The following is an 18,026-nucleotide window of genomic DNA, read 5'->3' on the forward strand; positions in this document are numbered from 1 at the left end:
TTCTGATATGTACCCAAAACATAGAGATTATATTGTCTGACCCCTGCCTCCAAGCAGCCAGGATGAGTGCCCTAAACAGGCACAAGCACTGTTAAGTGTCCAAGGATACAAAGCCAAAAATCAATTGGGCAGCAGGAGAGCAAAGCCAGGCAGTGGCTCGAGGAACATAGCTGCTTGCTCTGCCTCATATGTGTGAACTTTGTGGAGATCTAGTATCTGTGTGTGGCCAACCAGGAGTGGGGGTGGGCGAGGGAGGGCCGGAGGATGCTTCTGTTGTCCTTGGAGTTCCGTGATCTGGAGGAGGAAACATGGGATGGCCCAAAGTAGTAGAAATTCTGGAATCCCAGGCCTTGTCCCATCTCCATTGCTAATAAATAATACAAATGTAGGTAAGCAATTTCAGTACTATTTTCTTTCATTCACTCGTCCATGCGATAAATATCGAGGGTACAAAGTTGGCATGTTTCCTGCTCTAACGGAGCTTACGGTCTATTTTGGGCCTCAGTTTCTGTGCCTGTGAAATGGGACAAATGTCAGCCATGACAACTTCACAGAATTGTCATGAGGCCCAAACGAGAGTGTGCATGTGAAAAGCAGGGCAGCGTTTCTTGACTTTTCACCCATGCCCTGACGTCACTTTTTCCTTCTATCTTCTGCACATCTCCAGCAGCCAAGATTGGACTGAACTTTAATGGCTCTTTGATTTACTCTTTTAACACGTCTGTAACACCCCAGGAAATGCAGGCAGGGCCAATGAACATTTTACAAGCCACGTTTCTTAAGCCACTGCCTACAAACCCTTTTAAAATTAATCCATTAATTTAACCCCCCCATTTTACAACACTAAGGGACTTTTCTGTGGCTAGCTTTGTCTGGTCAGCCCTGGGAGGCTCTTGGAGCTAAGTCAGGCTGACCTGGTTTGTCCCCAGCCCTTCATCTCCCTGGGCCGACTGGCTGGTGGGGGTGACATTTTCAGGAGCCCTCTTTGCTGCCACCCCTTTTTGAGTCCCCTAACCGTTGAATGCATTCACTCATTTGGTCATTCAGTCACTTAAATTGCACGCTGGGAGCCCACCACGAGCCAGGCGCAATGTCAGGGGCTGGGACCAGGCTGAAGCAAGGGGCTCCCAGTCAGCTCACGGTCCCCAAAGCGCATCACAGATGTGATGTTCAGATGCCTGGGCAGATGAGGAAGGGTCCATTCTACCTGGGGTAAGGCCCCAAGAGAGAGGTGGAGAATGGGGGAGCAGTGACACCAGCACCTCAGCTCCAGCTCCAGGTTTCCAGGGAAGCAGGGAGAGGGGGAAAGTGGGTGCTTTTGGCCAAGGGGGCCGGGGGAGCAGAATTACGTAAACCATGGGGCATGTTCAGGCATCTCTAAGCAGCAGGCATGCCCAGAGTGCAGGGAAGCAGAGTGGGTGCCATATGGGAGATGAGGTGGGGTCAGCGGGCAGGACTTTGGCCATGGCCCCACTGCCTCCCTCCTGTTCAGGCCAAACTCCCAGGTCCTCAGACTCCCTCCCAGTTGCCAGGAGACCAAGACCAGGCCCGGCTGCCTTGGCACTTGAGACAGTGCCTGCTCCCCCAAGAGGCCTGGCGCAGTCCCCAATGGTCTCCAGACCCCAAGCCCGGGGGAGCAGGCGCTGGGGGTGGTCAGCTCCCTCTTCTCTTGCCAGGGGAGACTTAGGAGGACTGTCTGCTGAGTCAGTGCGGAGGGGCTTTCAGGCTTGGATCGTCCAGGGTTTGCAGAAAGGGACACTGTGGGAGGTATGTGGGGGCAGTAGTCACAAAAAGTAAGGCTGTGTGGGGAGGAGGGCTGGGCGTGTGAGGCCTGGAGCCTCTTGGAGGAGGATGGTCAGAAGAGGGTGAGGTTAGGATTCAGAGGTGAAGACCAGCAAGGGGAAGCACTGAATGTGGTACCTTACATGAAACATGCTTAGAAACCAAGATTTACTGAGCTTTCATGGTATGCAGTGCACCTTCACGTGTATAGCCCTGGAGGAGGTGTTATTAGCTCCATTTTTACCTAATGGGGAAACTGAGACTCAGAGAGCCTGAGTTCCTTGCTGATGGTGACTCAATGGGTGATTGGTGACATCTCCACCCATAGCACCACAGCCTCCTCTCCCTGCACCTTAGCCCATGCTAAGCCATGCTAGAAAGTTCCTTCCATGGGGGCGGGGTCCATGATACCAGCAGGACCCCCAGGGCAGCCCCATAACAGAAACAAATGCATGTGGATTATATTAACCACCACAGACAATCGAGCTCAGCACTGAGTACTTTGCATAGACAGCCCCGTTTAATTCTAAGCACCCTGTGCCTTAGGCTTTAGAAATGAGGACCCTGGATCAGAGAGCTCCAGAAGAGAGAGTCAAATCCAAAGGAGAGGCTTGTCTCCATGCAGCACGCTGTGTCCCGTGATGGCCAGCTCTGGGCTGGAAGCCTGCTGCTGCCAAGGATTATGTGGTCAGGGTCTGTGGCATACTCCGGTGTGGCCTGAGGCATTCCAGACCCAGAAGGCAAATCTGCAGTCGAAAAGGCCTCATCGGATGGGATCATGCCAGTCCATTAGTCCATCCCTTCCTTCAACAGGATACTCTCTGTTTCAGACACTGGAGTTGCAACGGTGACACGGCCCCTGCCCGCGAGGCTCGTATGGTCCAGTGGAGGAGAAAGGGAAGGAGGCAGGCAGCTGTGACGAGGGCCATGCAAGTTCAGAGCCAGGGCCAACCCTCTGCCTGTGTCTGCCGAGTCCTTCCAATGACGGGGGAAGTGAGAAGTGTCATTTCTACTTGACAGAGGAGGAAACCAAAACCCAAAAGGGCAAAGTTACATGTCCATGGTGACCTAGCAGCCAGTGGCAAAGGCGGGATTCCAAGCTAGTTCTATCTGATGCCATCGCTGCTGCTCCTTCGCAGGCAAACTACCTCCGGTGCCGTCCCCCGTTCTGCAGAACGCTGAGTGGAAGCTGGCAGAAGGCTGTGGCTGATGGCATTTGGGTCCCAGGCACCCCAAAGGCTTGAAGCCCCGTTGGGTGTCTCAGGCTTTACGTCTGTAAGCAATTCCGTAGCCTCTGAGGGAAGTTAGCACAGCAAGAGAGCTACTTTTCTTTGATTAGTAAACTGTTCGCGCCTTTCTACTTGGGTTCCACTTGGGTTTTTGGCTCAATTGATGTTTGGGGAGTTGGCTTGACTCATATGTGAGGGTTTTGTTGAGGGATTAGGGAGAAGCTAGGGACAGCAGTGAGGGTGGGGGGAACTAGATGGGGTCAGGAAGTGAGGCTGCAACCGGACTCCCCTCCTCCTTCCCCTGCCGCCACCCCCATACCCCTTTTATTAATCTGATAAACTTTTTTTATTACTGGTAAGGGTTTTTTTGTGTTTTGTTAAAAACATTTTTTATTGTGAAATATAACATATATGCAGAAAAGTGATAAATTTCAAAATACAGTTTAACAAGTAGTTATAGAACAAATTTCAAAGTATAATGTGAGTTACAGGTCTATAATTTCCAATATTTCCTTCTGGCTGTTCCAGTACACTAGAAACTTAAAAGAAATACCTATGAATGATTCAGTAGTCATAATCATTTGTTAAATCCTAACTTCTCAGTTACAACTCCCCTCTCTCATTTGATCATTTTCTCAGTCTTCAGGGATATTTGGGCAATGACCATTCTAACTTCTTCATGTTGAAAAGGGGTGTTGACTTTATGGGGTAGGGGAATGCAACTGGTTGATGTTCTTGGAGAGACTGGGACCTTTAAGTTCAGGGCTTATCTGGCATAGGAACAATCTGGAGGTTTTAAGTTTCTGAAAAATAAACTTAAGAAGTAAAACTTTTATGGAGTCTTAGATAGAGCCCTGGGTTTTATTTAGGGTTTTCGGGAATACTGTTGTTTGGGGCTTGGCATAACATCTGCTGCTCCCTTTTGTATTCAGGAAAAAAATCTTCCTCTTCACCTCTTCCAAGTAAAGTAATGAAATACACCAATTCACACAGTGTAATTTAGTTGATGAAAATTTGAACGTGGACTCGGAAAGCCCTTGGTTCTTGTCCCATCCTTTGCACAAACTGACTGTGATCTCTAGCAATTTCTTCACCTCTATGGGCTACCATTTTCTCATCTGTAAAATAGTGGTGAAAAACTAACCTGCTGCCTGGGATTATGTTAAACATGAAAGCCCAGAGAAATATTTTATTAGCTCGTTTGAATGTAATGTGCTGCTCTTTCCTTACTATGGTTTATCCCCGAAAGAGGTGCAGGTTTGGGGAGTGGTGATGCGTTTCAGGTATCAGTGAGGGCTGGTGAAGTGGTGGGTAAGATGCACTTCCCAGACTTCTTAAATCACATCACGGAGCTTTACCTGCTTGCATAATAGTAAGACCAGATGGTCACAGCAGCTGCATCTCCCAGCCCCTCTTGATTTTGCATTCTTACCCACACATCTTACAACCCTCAGTTCTTCCCACTCTGTTTTAGGATTGGGGTGGGCTGGGGGCTTCATCTTGAGGTGTCATAAACAAAGACTCTGGGCTGAGGCCCATCAGCTCCAAGCTCCAGCTAAATGACAGAAGGAAGTCCAGTGGCTATAGCATCTAGGGGAGAGCAGGGCATGGAGGTGGTGACCCTGGGGTCCTTTTCCCCAAGGACAAACCTCTCAGGTAAGAAGAGATGGGACCCATAGACCCCTGCTTGAGCTTGGGGTACAGCATCACAGTCACAGCGGGCAGGCCTACCCAGGCCCCCTGCCCCTCTTTCCCATTCACTAGCCATGACCTTGTTCTCTTGAAGAATCCTCACAACCTGTGGAGCAGGTATTATCCCCTGCATTTTACAGATAAGGAAACAAAGGGTCAAAGAAGTTTTAGCCCAAAGCCCGTGGCTAAGAAGTGGCAGAGGAACCTCAAACCTAGAGCCTCAGACCCCACTCCTCCGCTCTCTGGGGCTTCTCAGCTCTCCTAGACAGCTCCTAAGACACCATTCAACCTTGCCTCCCTTCCTTCTGTTCCTCAGTTTCTCCATATTGAAGAGGGACAACCCTCCGTGCCTGTGCTGATGTCATGCCCAGGCTTCTCCAGAGTTCTCTGAGATCTCCTTGGAGGGAAGCTCAGAGTTGGGAAAGGCTGGCTCTGGGACCCATTGTGAACATACCAAGCATGCAAAGCTAGCCTCTTCATATTCCAGACTAAGGGGAGCAGGAGGAAGGAGGTCCGGGAGAAACCCTGAGATCAGCAGTGTGCTGGTGCTTGTTTAACAACCAGCTCTCAGGGTTGGAGGGGGGAGAGGGAACTTATCTGCAGCACTTGCCAGTTCCTATGGTGTGAATGTCCCCATCATGGCCAGTTTCAAACTGGCCAAGGGGATGGCAACCAGCTTGCAAATCCCTTGCAAAATTTAACACTTGACTTTCACAAGCCCAAACAAGGCTCCTAGCAGGCCACTTAATGGCCTTGTCCTGGTCCACCCAGCTCCCCACCCCCTACTCTTTAGGCTGAGCTGCCCAATAACCTCCCCCCACCCCCAAAAACATACCTCCAGTGACCCCCAACCCCTAATACCCGTGGCCCTGTTGACAGATGCCATCCGTCTCCCTTTGAGCTCCAGTTGTTGGGAAATGGAGATCTCTGGTTAGAAAAAGAAACCTTTCTGGAGATAAACTTGCATTCCCCAAACCTGGAGGAAATGCAGAGTTTGCCAGTTGGCATATATAAAAAATTGAGTCACCATCCTTTAACCAATTCTGCTCTGTCTCCCTCCATCTCCTCCTTCTCCCAGCTGAGTAACAGCCTCTCAGCTGGGGCCTCCTGGGGTGCTGGCAGGTGACCTGGTGGTTTACTGTTTTATGCTATGCTTTCCTCTCGCTACATACACACACCTGAATCCCCAAAGTCCTGACTAGCAAGAGGAGGTAAGAGGAAAAAGAACACCCCTCTCCCTGAATCCCACTCAATCCTTGGAGAATATCCTAAGGGAAACTCCTGGTGGCTTCCTTCAAGGACACCAAGAAACCCTCCCTTAGAGGTCAAAGTAGAGCATACCAGCCTTCCCTAGATCTCACCCTAAAATGGGCTTCTTTTTGAAAGAAGTACATTCCAGAAATCTCCAGTATAATAACAACTGTGACTCCACCTGTAAGGAACTTCAGAGTTTTCAAAGCACTTTTACAGACTATACATCATGGAATCTGAGCTTCACCCCAACCCCGTGAGGTGGCTTGTCATTGTTAACCCCTCGTGCCGTCTGAGCCTGTCTCTGTGGGAAGGGACTTCAGATGTCACCTGGTCCAGCCCAGGGCCCCAACTGATCAGTCACTGCCTGACCTCTGCAGAGGTAGGAAATTCACCACCTCCTGGGTTGTCCGCTCCATCCTTGGACAGCTCTGTGGCTTGGCAAGTTATGACTTGAGTTGATCTCAAATTTGTCTCCCTGTTATAGATTCAATGTGTTGTTTGTAGTTTAACCTTTTGGGGAACACAGGACAGATTATCTAATCTAATCCCTCTTTCAGAAATTCAAGGAGACTCTCATGTCCCCCACATCTTGCTTATACATTCTTAGTTCTGGCGAATATCCCTCAGACAACATAGTGTAGGATCTCTTCACCTTCCTGGTCAACTTGTCTCTGAGTGTCCTTTCCTGCGCTTATTTAATCAGAGTAGGATGGGTAAAAGCCTCCTCATTTTACAATTAATGCTTCTATTGATGCATCCTCAGATGCATTTGCTTAGGTTTTGGTGTTTGGGTTTTAGTTTTAGTTTTTGGCAGACACATTACTCTTTTGACCTATTGAGCTTGCTGTTAACTAAAACACTGTGGCTAAGCCATGTCTCCACTGTTCTGCACTTATATTTTTGGTTATTTTGACCCAAGTTCAAATTTCAACTTATAAGATGAAAATTAATAAAATTAATCTTTTTAGACTCTGCCTGTTGCAAAAATCTGTAAAGATCTTTTGGATCCCAATGTCATGTCATCCATAGATTTGTTGAGCATTTCTTCACATTGTCTCTAAATCACTGTTAAGTAAGAGGAATAAGGAGAAAATACGCGGTACTCTCCTAGAACTCTCCCTCAAGCTGACATCTGTCCTAGAATCATCATTCCATGAGTGTAGTTACTAATCCACCAGGCCACACTTCCCCATGTCATCCACAGCATATCAGGAGGGACATCTTGGTGGGGTCATTTACACCATGACTACCACATTTCCTTGGTCCAATCCAGAGATTGAGCTCCATTATAGCAACCACTCACCCTTATGATCTCACTGCCCGGCACAGTTCCTGGTACATGGCAGGGACTTGAAAAGTATTTGACGAAACGGTCAGCTGTGTTAGTGACGGAATGAATCTGGCCCAGAGCAGTGTGAAACTCACCAGTATTTAGTTTTTCTGAATCCACCTTCTTTCTCTATTTTGAAAATGAGAACAGTATTTTCTTCCTTATAGCACCACTTTAGTACTTGTTAATCCTAAAATGTCAGCAGTTTGCTTATCAATAAGCAAATAGGAGTGTAGGAAAGTTAAGAGAGTTGCCCAAGTTCAGAGGTTAATAAAGGGTGCAGTTAGGACTCAAGCGATTGTCGGCTGGCTTCAGGACACCTTGGTGCTGTGCCCAGCCTCTGAGGCACAGGGTTTTAGAAAGTTCTTCCAGTTCAGCCAACAGTGAGTGACAAGGATGTTTCTTATAACAAAAGTGATGCGGCTACAGTACAGTAGAGCAGATATGTTTCTTTTATAGTCTCACTCTCATTCACCATCTGCCATTCATTAATCCAACAAATATTTATTGGGCACCTACTAGTGTCAGACTCTCCTGGACCCCAGGATACAAGTATAAACACGCCCTCCTTGAGCTTAACTTTTAGTTGGGAGTGGAGAGAAAATAAGTAAGAAAATGGATATGTAGTATCTCATCATGGTAAGGAATATGAGGACAAATAAAACAGTGTAAAGGGGTAGCAAGAGGCAGAGTTGTTCTATTTTACTTTGAAGAGGTGGCATCTGAGCAGTGTTCTAAATGAAGTAAGAGAATGAGATGTGCAAATATCTTGGAGATATCTGTACCAGTGATGAAGTGCATGGATTCATGGAAGTAACAATTCTTTTTCTTCCAGAAAGCAGGGACTTGGAGCATATGATGAAATTTCCAGCTGTAAAATATGATTCTTTAAAAGCATATTCACTCATTTATTAACTCATTCCATTTTCTTAACAAATATTTTAATTAAGCGTCTGCTGTGTGCCAGTTGAGTGCTGGGGATAAAGGTGTGAACGAGACAAGATCCTTGCCTTAGTGCAGGAGACAGTCGAGTACATCGAGCCTCACAACACAGCATGGTAAGTGCCAACCTGGTGCCATGTCCACATTGACTTAAGAGAACAGTGGAGGCAGGTCACCATTCACACTTCTAGGGATCCATTTGACTAAAGAAACTATAATGGAAAAACATTAAATTCTGTAATGATGGTTTTCAAGAATTTGTAAGACATTGAACCATTACTTTAAATGAAATCTTGTACAGAAATTCCAAAATATAGCATGAAAGAAGTTGTTCTGGTTGGCACAAAATTGCAGACCCAGGGGCACCTTCAAAATCACATAACATAGTCTAAAGACCACCGCCCTAAATCTTTGTTATGACCAGGAACAGAAATCAGTCCACTGTCCACTGAAACCTACTTATCTTCGGGTTGCCCTGTAAACCAAATTTGGAGGACTGCTCAGTCATCAGTCAGAGCCATCAGAACCATTACCTCTGGCTTGCATTAAACAGAAGAAATAAACCTCTATCCACAGGAGAACTGATTGAGCTACTTCTTCTTATACTCTTCAAAGTTGTCCATCAGAAGGAGACACCTAAAGAGATGTCCACCCCACTCCAATACAGGTGTCAGGGTCGCCAGCAAAGGTGCGACTCACGCAGGCTCTGGGACAGGTGTTTTACTCACATTGAGAAGGGACAGAGCAAGGTCAGCTTCACTAGTGAGACCCATAGCCAGTGCGTCTCAATCTGTAGCCAAGGCAGGAAGGGGTTCCATGCACAGCACCCCTGTCTTGTGTTCATGGGCTGCCACAGTGGCGGAACCCCACATCTTCCCTGCCAGGGACCGATATATGGGTGTGAGCTGGATGTGGTAAACACGCTCACCAAAAAGGGGAAGGAAGGTCCTCGTCATCCCCTTATCCACTAGGGGATTGTGCACCCCGCCCTTCCCCCTGCCAGGCTGACACACCTGGTCCTGAACACAGGCTGTGTTGTGGGTCCCAGGGAAAGGCAGCAGGCTGTGCTAGGAATGCCCCCCACCAACATTTTCTGGGACTCCAGTAGACAAACTAAATATCTTGAGTTGCCCCTCGTCCATTTCAGACAGTGAGCTGCATGTTCCGGGCATGGCACACAGCTCTGATAGAGGTCATCTGTGTGCAGCATCTTTCTAAAATCTCTAGGCAACATTTGAGAAGGTCAGCTGATAGGCTCACCCCCAGCACAGTGCTCAGGTCTGCTTCAAAAAGGGATGGCAACCAGCTCCCCCACCCATTGCCCAGCTCAAACCAGCTGATGAGGTCAAAGGGCTGGGTATCTCCAATCTTATGGAGGTCTTGGACTGCAATTCTTATGTCCTCTATGTTACTTACAACGTGTCTAGTCATTTACGTAAAAGCAACTTTTCTCCTAGCATAGCATGTGCACCATCGGAACGCCCAGCACTCTGAGGTTTTGGAGGGTAGTGACTGCTGCACTGTCCACCTCACATTGGAGTAGTCCCAATGAATCAAACCACACTATTTGGTTACAGTAGTCTATTGGAACCTCTCCCAGATGGGGCCCGGTGCCATTCATTGTTCTAACACAGAGGGAGAAGTTCTCCTCCAAGTTTGGACTACTCCCTATGGGGATCCCTTGGGCTTTGAAAGACATCCCCCATGTCCAGTGGAGTCTACTATACTTGTCTGTAGAGTGGCTCCAAGCAACACTAGGTCATACATACAGTAGGCTGGTGTCATCCACCATGTTGACAGGTTGGCTGGGATGATGTGGAGACTCAGCTGGTCACCTCGATTCAAATGCTGACAAACCGCTGGTCTGGTTGGTGGCTCTAGCAAAAGCCTGTGTCATGGGGAGAGAAAGAGAAACATTATTAACTCCCACCCACTCCCCTTACCTCTGGGGGGTGAAGAAGCTCTTGCCCAACAACCTGAGCTGATGATTGCCCAGGGGTGACCACCCAGGCTGTCTTTCCAATCCTGAGTCCACAACTTCTGTGGAGACCCACTGCACCTGTCGTTTAACCAAGACTCTTCACCCCACTCATCCAGTCTAGGGAGGGAAGTCACTGAGCAAATTTGACACCTCCCACCTGTCCTGAAGGGTTGGCAGTCCCAGGAGTGACTGCAGGAACCCCTGCGCTTGGTGCTCTGTCACCCCTTCCCCTGGTCGCACAGGAGGGAGGCACCCAAGTGTAGCATCACCTCCAGGTTGGAATCGGGGGGCCCTTGTGATAATCCTACTGCAGCTCAGACCACAGTCTGCCCCTAGGGAGTGAGCTCCAATGGGAAAAAAAAAAGAGCAGATGGGGGTACCGAGACTGGGGTTCCGCAGGCGTAGCCTAACCAGGTGACTGCCTGGTCCTCCCGTCCTTCCAAGCACAGCATTGTCCCAACATACGCCTCAGTGCCATGTTTCCGTTCATGTCCAAATAGCTTTAGTCAGACGGGGTACCACCTGGTAAGTTGTCCTTCCTGGCGGCCTTGGCGTAGTTGTTGTTTGAGTCTTCCTTTCCACTGACCTATTGTCCCGTGTGCATGGGGGCCATAGGAGGCAGGAAAGGTCCATGTGATAGCATGGGAGTGTGCACACTGCTGGGTCAGTTGGAGTTCAGTTGAGTATCCGAGCACATGGGCAAAGATGTTCTCTAGGGTGGCAGTGGTGGTCCCGGCATCCCCTTGATGCATGGGAATAGCTGTCCCCTATCCAGAGTTTGTGTCTATGGCAGTGAGACACCATTGGAACCATAACTGGGGGGCAGTGGTCCTATGTCTTCATGTGGAGCCTGAGCCCCAGCTGATGCGGCCCAGCTCACCACCTTGCCCGGCCTGGGTTCCTTGGCAGCAGTCACATGACTTTGCTGCATCTTTGGCTTCTGCTTCCTGCAGGGTGAGTCCTGGAGCTCTGGCCCCCTCTTGCATCTGAGGCAGGCTTCTGTGTCCCATTCAATGGTGGATCCAGTGGACAATTGGGCACATGCTTGGTCTGTGCAGGAATTCCACTCATTGTCTGCTTCCAATGGCCCTTTGCCTTGGGAGTCAACATGAGTGATGAATAGATCTCCCTCCCAGCTTGAAAGCTGTTGCCACAGCCCCTGTCCCCATCCAGAGGGGCCTCTAATAGTCCAATCATTGATTTGCCAGTCACTGGGCCACATGGCTAGCCCATTTGCAATAGCCCATGAGTCCATAAATACATAGCAGGAAGTTGTGGTGGAGTGGCCTTATGGCCAGTGCCACCACATGAGTTCTGCCCACTGGGCAGAAGGCCCTCATCCAGCCTTAGTTGGTGGGTGCCCATCCTTGGGATGGATGGCTGCAGTGGCCCATGGCCTCCATCAGCCTCAGGTTTTACAGATCCATCCATGAACCAAGCCATACCATCAGCTGGAATGTCTTCAAACCAGGGGCCCCCTGTAGCCAGAGGAGGAGTAGGAGCAGTCCCTGAGGGTCCCTCGGGCCCCTCCAGCAAAGCAGCTATCTGTTCATGGACTTGGCTGACTTCTTGAGGTCGCACTGGCTCGGTCTTGGATACACCATTTCCATTTAATGATGGTACTTTGCTGAGCCTACTTTATTGACAGGATTAGTTCATGTCAGGATGGGCAGCTCTGGTCTTAGGGTCACATTCAGCGTATCAGTTTAGCAGCATCCCAGCCCCCTGTGCGGGCTGCCACTGGCTGCAGGGGCTGAAGGAGGTGCCTCGGCATCCAACCTGCAGTGATCTACTGTCAGCCTCCAGGCTCCTGAGGCCTTTTTACTGGCCAGGTTGGGCTACTAAACTGTGACAGAGTGGATGTCGGCACACCTGCCCGGGAGGGGTTACTGCTGTTGTTGAACAACCAGGAGAGGCTGCAGCAACCCTGGTGGTGGCAGGAGTGGACACCCCCACAGTTAGGGCTGGAGAGTCTTGTAAGGAGGGGATGCACCCACTCAGGTGACAGTGGTGATCCAAGCCACAGGCAGCCAAAATGTCACCACCTGTAAGGCACTCAGCGGTGGAAACCACCATCACTGGTGCCCCAGAGAGCCCCACCTATGAGCATGGGTCACAGGGTCCACCCTAAAGCCCCCCGATGCCACCTGTTTGCCCTTGCTGCTGGGGACCAGGATTATGTCACTTGGGCCCCTGTATCTAAGTGCCTGTGGAACTCTGGACCCCTCTTTCCCCTTCCACCCATCCCTGGTGGGACCTGAAGACGTTGGCCCCACCCCGATCATTCTTAAAGGCTGTGACACGGTGCAAGGTGAGGGGTCGTCCTCCCTGTCCCAGGCCTGTCCTGGCGGGCGATGTGGACTGACTCTTCCCAGTAGTGTCAGCCTCTTCCTCCTGCTCCTTTGTGGCTCATACCGGTGCCTTAGCCCCTAATTTAGAGGCACCCCTTGCCGTCCGAGGGTTCTTCCACATTAATCTCCTCAATTGCTGTTTTCTCTCCCCCGTGCTTCAGTCTCCAAAGGTCACACTGCCCCGGGGTGGCCCTGCCAACTCCTCTGTCTCTCCCTGGCCCCTCTTTGCTTTCCCCTCGTGGCCTTTCAGATGGGGTGACTCCCGTCCCCGGTTCAGTGAAGACGGCTGACATCTCCCTGCTGTTGCCGTCCCAGAGACAGACGTCACAGTGGAGCTTCCTGTGGTTTCCCCCACCGTCACACCAGGGGACCACAAAAGGGATGAGGTGGGGGGTGGGAGTTTTCCATTGGGAAGACCCAGTTCCATGAAGCCTCTAATGCCGTCGAGGCAGGACGTCCTGCCCCGGGACAGGGTCCTATAGCCGGGGGCCTGTCACCTGCGTCCTCAGGGCAGCTGTGGCCTCATGAGCAGTTTTCCACGGGCTTTTACTCTTTTGGGAAATTTCCTGCAGTTGGGAAAACCACTCTCCTCCTCCCGCCAACCAGATCAAAAGTGGCGTGGGCTCGTCTTGTCTGTATCCTGCAGAGGGTCCTGTCCCAGGCAGGCAAAAGTGCCCTGCAGCTGAGGGTCGGAGCTCACTTTCCCCGACTGTGCCTCTCGGCCCCAGAGGCAGAGTCTGCAATGCCCGCTCCACAGATGGATGTCCAAACTGGGCTGCAGGACCCTCCCCTGCTTCTGCCCGTTATGTCCCTTCAAACTTCCGTATTTCACTTAGAAAAAGACCTCATTTCAACCATTTGTTTTTCAGCAACGCCATGGGTAGTTCTGCACTGAGTGAAAACAGTTCTATCCTTGGGCCTGCAGACAGCCAGCACCGGGCAGGGCTCCCTCATGCTCTTCTAGGGTCATTTTCAATCCCTGAGACACCATGGGGGTGGGGGTGGGGGGTTGTCAGCAAGAGGTGGGGGAGCGCCCAGCAGCCAGGAGCCAGGGGCTAGTTTCCCTACACTTCCTGGAACCCACCTCCGTCATCTCCACCCTTGTCCGCCGCTCCACGTCATCCCTGTAAAAGGGAGCCCACTTACACCCCTCGTCCCACGTCCCACGTCCCAGCCGGCACTCTCCTGGGACACACGAACAGATGACCCTTTCCGCCCCCACCTGGCCACGGCGTGCTTTTTCTGGCCATCCTGCCGACCTTGACAACCTGTCGTTCAGCTGGAGAGACCCTAAAGGGAGGCCACCCACTCTAACGCAGGTGTCGGGGTCACCAGCAAAAGCGCCACTCACCAGGCTCTGGTGGTCAGACGTTTTACTCACATCGAGAAGAGACAGCGCAAGGTCAGCTTTGCCAGAGGGTGTCAGCTCCCCACAGCCGGCGGGTCTCATCGGTGGCCGGGGCAGCGAGGGGTGCCATGCACAGCACCCCCTCTCTTGTGTTCATGGGATGCCACCATGGAGGAACCCCCCTCTTTCCCCGCAGGGGACAGGTATACCACCGGGGGGTGAGCTGAGTGGTAAAACGCCCACCAGAGTCAGGCTGTCCCCAGTGAGTGTTTGCATCTGCTCTGGAAAAGGACCCCCGTATCTATTAGGGGACTGTGTTTTTTCCCACCAGGCTGACACACCTGTCCTGAGCACAGGATGTATTTGTGTGTCCCAGAGAAAGGTGGCAGGCTGTGCTAGGACTGCCCCTTACCACAAAAGTCATCAAATCAATGTTATTTCATCCATAACGACCCATAAGCAGAATTAAAAGGGTTCATCATTTTGTTTTTTCAGCTTCTGGTCAAAGGTCACTACATCTGTGCTGGTGCATCACCTGGTTTTGTACGGCCCCGAATTGTTCTCCAGGACTTGAAGACAGGCCAGCTTTTCTTTCCACTGCAGCACATATAGGAGTGGGCACTCATGACACATTTTCACACCCTTTTGCGTTCCTTCTCTTATCTGTGCACACCGCACAGACCAAGGCTGGCCCCATGTCCAGCTTGCACCAGCTGCCCTGGCTGTGCTAACCCACTGCCTCCCCTTTCTTTCTCCCACAGATGACGGCCACCACCCAGCCACCCTCCAAGGCCCAGGCTGTCCACATCTCCGCCCCCTCTGCTGCCGCCAGCACACCTGTGCCCAGCACCCCCATTGACCCCCAGGCCCAGCTGGAGGCTGACAAGAGAGCTGTGTACAGGTAGGGGACTCGTCGGGTATGTGTGGAAGCCCCCAACCAGCCTCCGACCCAGCTGGGCCATGGGAGAGGGGGATGCAGGCCGGGGGGTGCCATGAGGAACGACGGCCAGCCACCTCTCTCCTCACCCTGCTCTCTCAAGTCAATCCACAAATCCCTTGGCTGGCCACACTGGATTGACTCTAGCTTCCTGGAAATGCTTAGTTGGGGGTACACAGACCTCGGCAGTATCTCTCGGGAGGACCCTTTTCCCAACTTAACTGGGAATGTGAGCCCTAATGAGTCTCAGAAAGCCTCAGCCCAGAAACAGGCAGCTGCCCCAGGACTCTCTCATGGCCCTGTCCCCCATCATCACCTGCACCCCAGCAAGCCCCCTGGGACACTGTACTTCTATTTGAAGCATCTAGAACTTGGTAGCACTCAAATGCTAGTATGCATGAAAATACCTGGGAGAGCTAGTTAAAAGGCATATTTCTGTGCTCTGTTCTCAAAGACCCCAAATCAGCAGGCCAAACTATAGGAACAGGGAGGAAGGATACTTTTTAAAGCATCCTGGGTGAATCTGATGCAGCTGGTCCTTGTACCCCACTTTGGTCTGTGGTTTTTAGTAACAGGTGGTGTGCATGGCTCTGTAGGTTCTGGCACCCTCCCTGCAGACGGGACATTGGCTTAGAGTAGGATGCTTGTCTCAGCTTGCCCTGCATTGACCCCACACACCCAGGTCTGGGGGGCCAGGACGCTGGGGAATTCCTGCCTGCCTTGATGCACTCTGGCTCTTGTGCCTGACGGGGAGGGGAAGACGCACTCATCTGAGAGCAGACCTGAATGAGACTCCTGCAGGGATTTCAGTCCTCACTCATCCATGGGGAGCCCTCCACTAAGAAAAGAGGCCCCAGTTGGCACTCAGTATTGGGGGGAGGGGTCCCTTGCTCCCATTCACTGGTGCATGAGCACGGATGGTCACAAGTTATCAACTAATGCAGCTTACCTATGACTCGGAGTACACCTGCAGCAGGTGCCAATGCCAGTAACATGTGAATGATCCACCCAAGGCAAAATGAATAGGAAGATTATTTCCCCCTACCCCCCCAGCACACACACACACATACACACCAGTGCCCTTATGGTAATGATGGCAATGGCTATTGTTATCATCATCATCATGGACATTATTTTCAATTATTCAGATGAGCCGGATGCCTCTAATGCCAGCAGATGGGAACCCCAAGGAGCAGGTACCGATCCTGGATCCCAGTGTCAGGCCTGGCCCAGTTGCTTGCAGGTGGAAAGCTCTGTCTCAGGCCCCAAAGAACTCCAGGGTCTGGTCACAGCACATCTCAGGGAGGCTCTGAGGGGCATGGGCCAGGCTCCCCCCACCCCCGTGTAGGACCCCCGCCTTCCCTCTCCTCCTTCCTTCCCGCTCTCTTATTGAATCCTTATTAATGATACATGCAGTTACCGTGATAGCCTCCAGGGGAAAGATGGTGAACATATAGACACGCAAACGGGAAACCAACACAAAGGGATCAGAGCTTTACCAGGGAAGGCTTCCCGGAGGAGGCAATAATAGTTCTTAAATAGTCTTAAATAGTCTTAAAGGCTGGGGAAGTCAGAGCATCCTAGGCGTAGCATGGGGTGGGTAGCACCCTCCAGCAGAGGAGAGCTCCTTGTGTCCCAGGAATGGCCAGAGACCAGAGCAGCTGGTGGGGAGGGGATGAGGCTGCACACCCCACTTGAAATTAACCCATGCAACATGTGTTGGGCTCGGGCCTTTATGGGGAGGGTAAGAAGTGGGGGTAACATGGCCCCTGGAAACTGCCTGATGGCCTGATGCCTTGGGGGTCTGCCCATCATTCTCCATTTAGATCACTGCTATCAAAAGTGTGGTCCACAGAATAGCAGCATCACTTCCCCTGGGGGTTGGTTAGAAATGCTGGGTCTTGGTCCCCACTCACCCCTGGGGTTCCGTGATCTGCACTTTTGCAAGATCCCACGTGATTCAAGTGCACCCTAGGGACCTGCAGTGAGGTGAGATCACAGTCCAGAAGGTCCCCCAGATGAATGGTATAACAAGAAGTTGCTGGTAACCCAGGCTTGACCCCTACCTCCGCCTGTACTAGTCTCTCTGAGCTTTAGTTTCATGATGGGAGCAGATTGGCAGGTTTGGTAAGAATGAATGAGGCAGCCCATAAAGGCCTGGCACTGTGGCACAAAGCAGATGGTTTCCTTGGACCCACCGAAGGGATCCATGGGCTCCAAACCCCTTCCCAAGACCCCAGACGCAGGCCCATACCCCACTCAGGCCAAACTGCAGGAGAGGCGGCCCCTTTCCCCCGGAGCTGCCCTTGAAGGAGGCCATCTTCGTTCAACCAACACTCCTTCCTATTCCCCTTCACTCCTGAGCTCTGCCTTCCCCTCAGAGCTGGCCACCCACAGCCCTCTGCAGCTGTCTAACCCTGAGGAGGGAACCCCAGGTCACTGCCACCAACTGTCCAGCCAAACACAGCAGCCACCCCAGGACCTCAGATGACAGAGCTGACGGCAAGACCACCTCCTGGCTTCCCTGCCCTCCTGTCCCACCCCGGCCGCAGCTGCCCCAGGGTTGCCCCCACAACCACCCCTCTCCCATTAGGACCTGCTGCCCTCTCTGTAGCCTTTGTGGGGACACCCTGGGAGGGAGCTCAGTTGGGTCGTGTGATTTTAATTAGATCTGCCTGCCTTAGGGCAGCCTGACTGCTCCAAAGCTCTCTGGGGAGTCCACGTTTCATGTCAATGAGTGTAACAGGACCCTTTCGATTCAGATTTGTGCCCCAGCCCTGACTTTCAGGAGCCCCCATCAGCTGCAGCTCCTGGAGGCACAGATGAAGGGGTGGGGTCTACAAAGAGGGGGGCGCCCTCCCAGCCCCAGCCCCTGCTGGATAGCAGAGGGGCAGTTAAAAGCAGGGTGAGCAGATGAAGCCTGCCTGTGCAGAAGGGGGTTATTTATGTATGACGATGTGCAAATGAAATGTCTGGGTTCCCTTCTGATGTGGAAACGGGGAGCTGTTTGGGAGCGGGAGGAGGGGGTTGATGGGGGAGGCAGAGTCATCGGGGCTAATCAGCAAGGCAACCCGGAACTCCCGCTCAGATTAATGATTGCAGAATAATCTGAGCCGATCCAATGATTGGAGGTACATCGTGAGTACTTGTGTTTGGGGCCCAGGAGCGATGCTGCAAGGT

General features: G+C 51.5%; 1 protein-coding gene across 3 annotated transcripts in view; it reads left to right on the top strand.

Moving 5' to 3' along the window:
- The window catches only part of PKNOX2 (PBX/knotted 1 homeobox 2), a 275,626-nt gene that overhangs the window by 193,682 nt on the left and 63,918 nt on the right, over nucleotides 1-18,026 (top strand). For all 3 annotated transcript variants that reach the window (XM_037841879.1, XM_037841880.1, XM_037841881.1), the window contains one exon: nucleotides 14,671-14,810. In XM_037841879.1, the coding sequence (XP_037697807.1) occupies nucleotides 14,671-14,810 (140 nt within the window). The remainder of the gene's footprint in view (nucleotides 1-14,670; nucleotides 14,811-18,026) is intronic.

This window comes from Choloepus didactylus, chromosome 6 (genome assembly GCF_015220235.1).
Source record: "Choloepus didactylus isolate mChoDid1 chromosome 6, mChoDid1.pri, whole genome shotgun sequence".
Taxonomy (NCBI): Eukaryota; Metazoa; Chordata; class Mammalia; order Pilosa; family Megalonychidae; genus Choloepus; species Choloepus didactylus.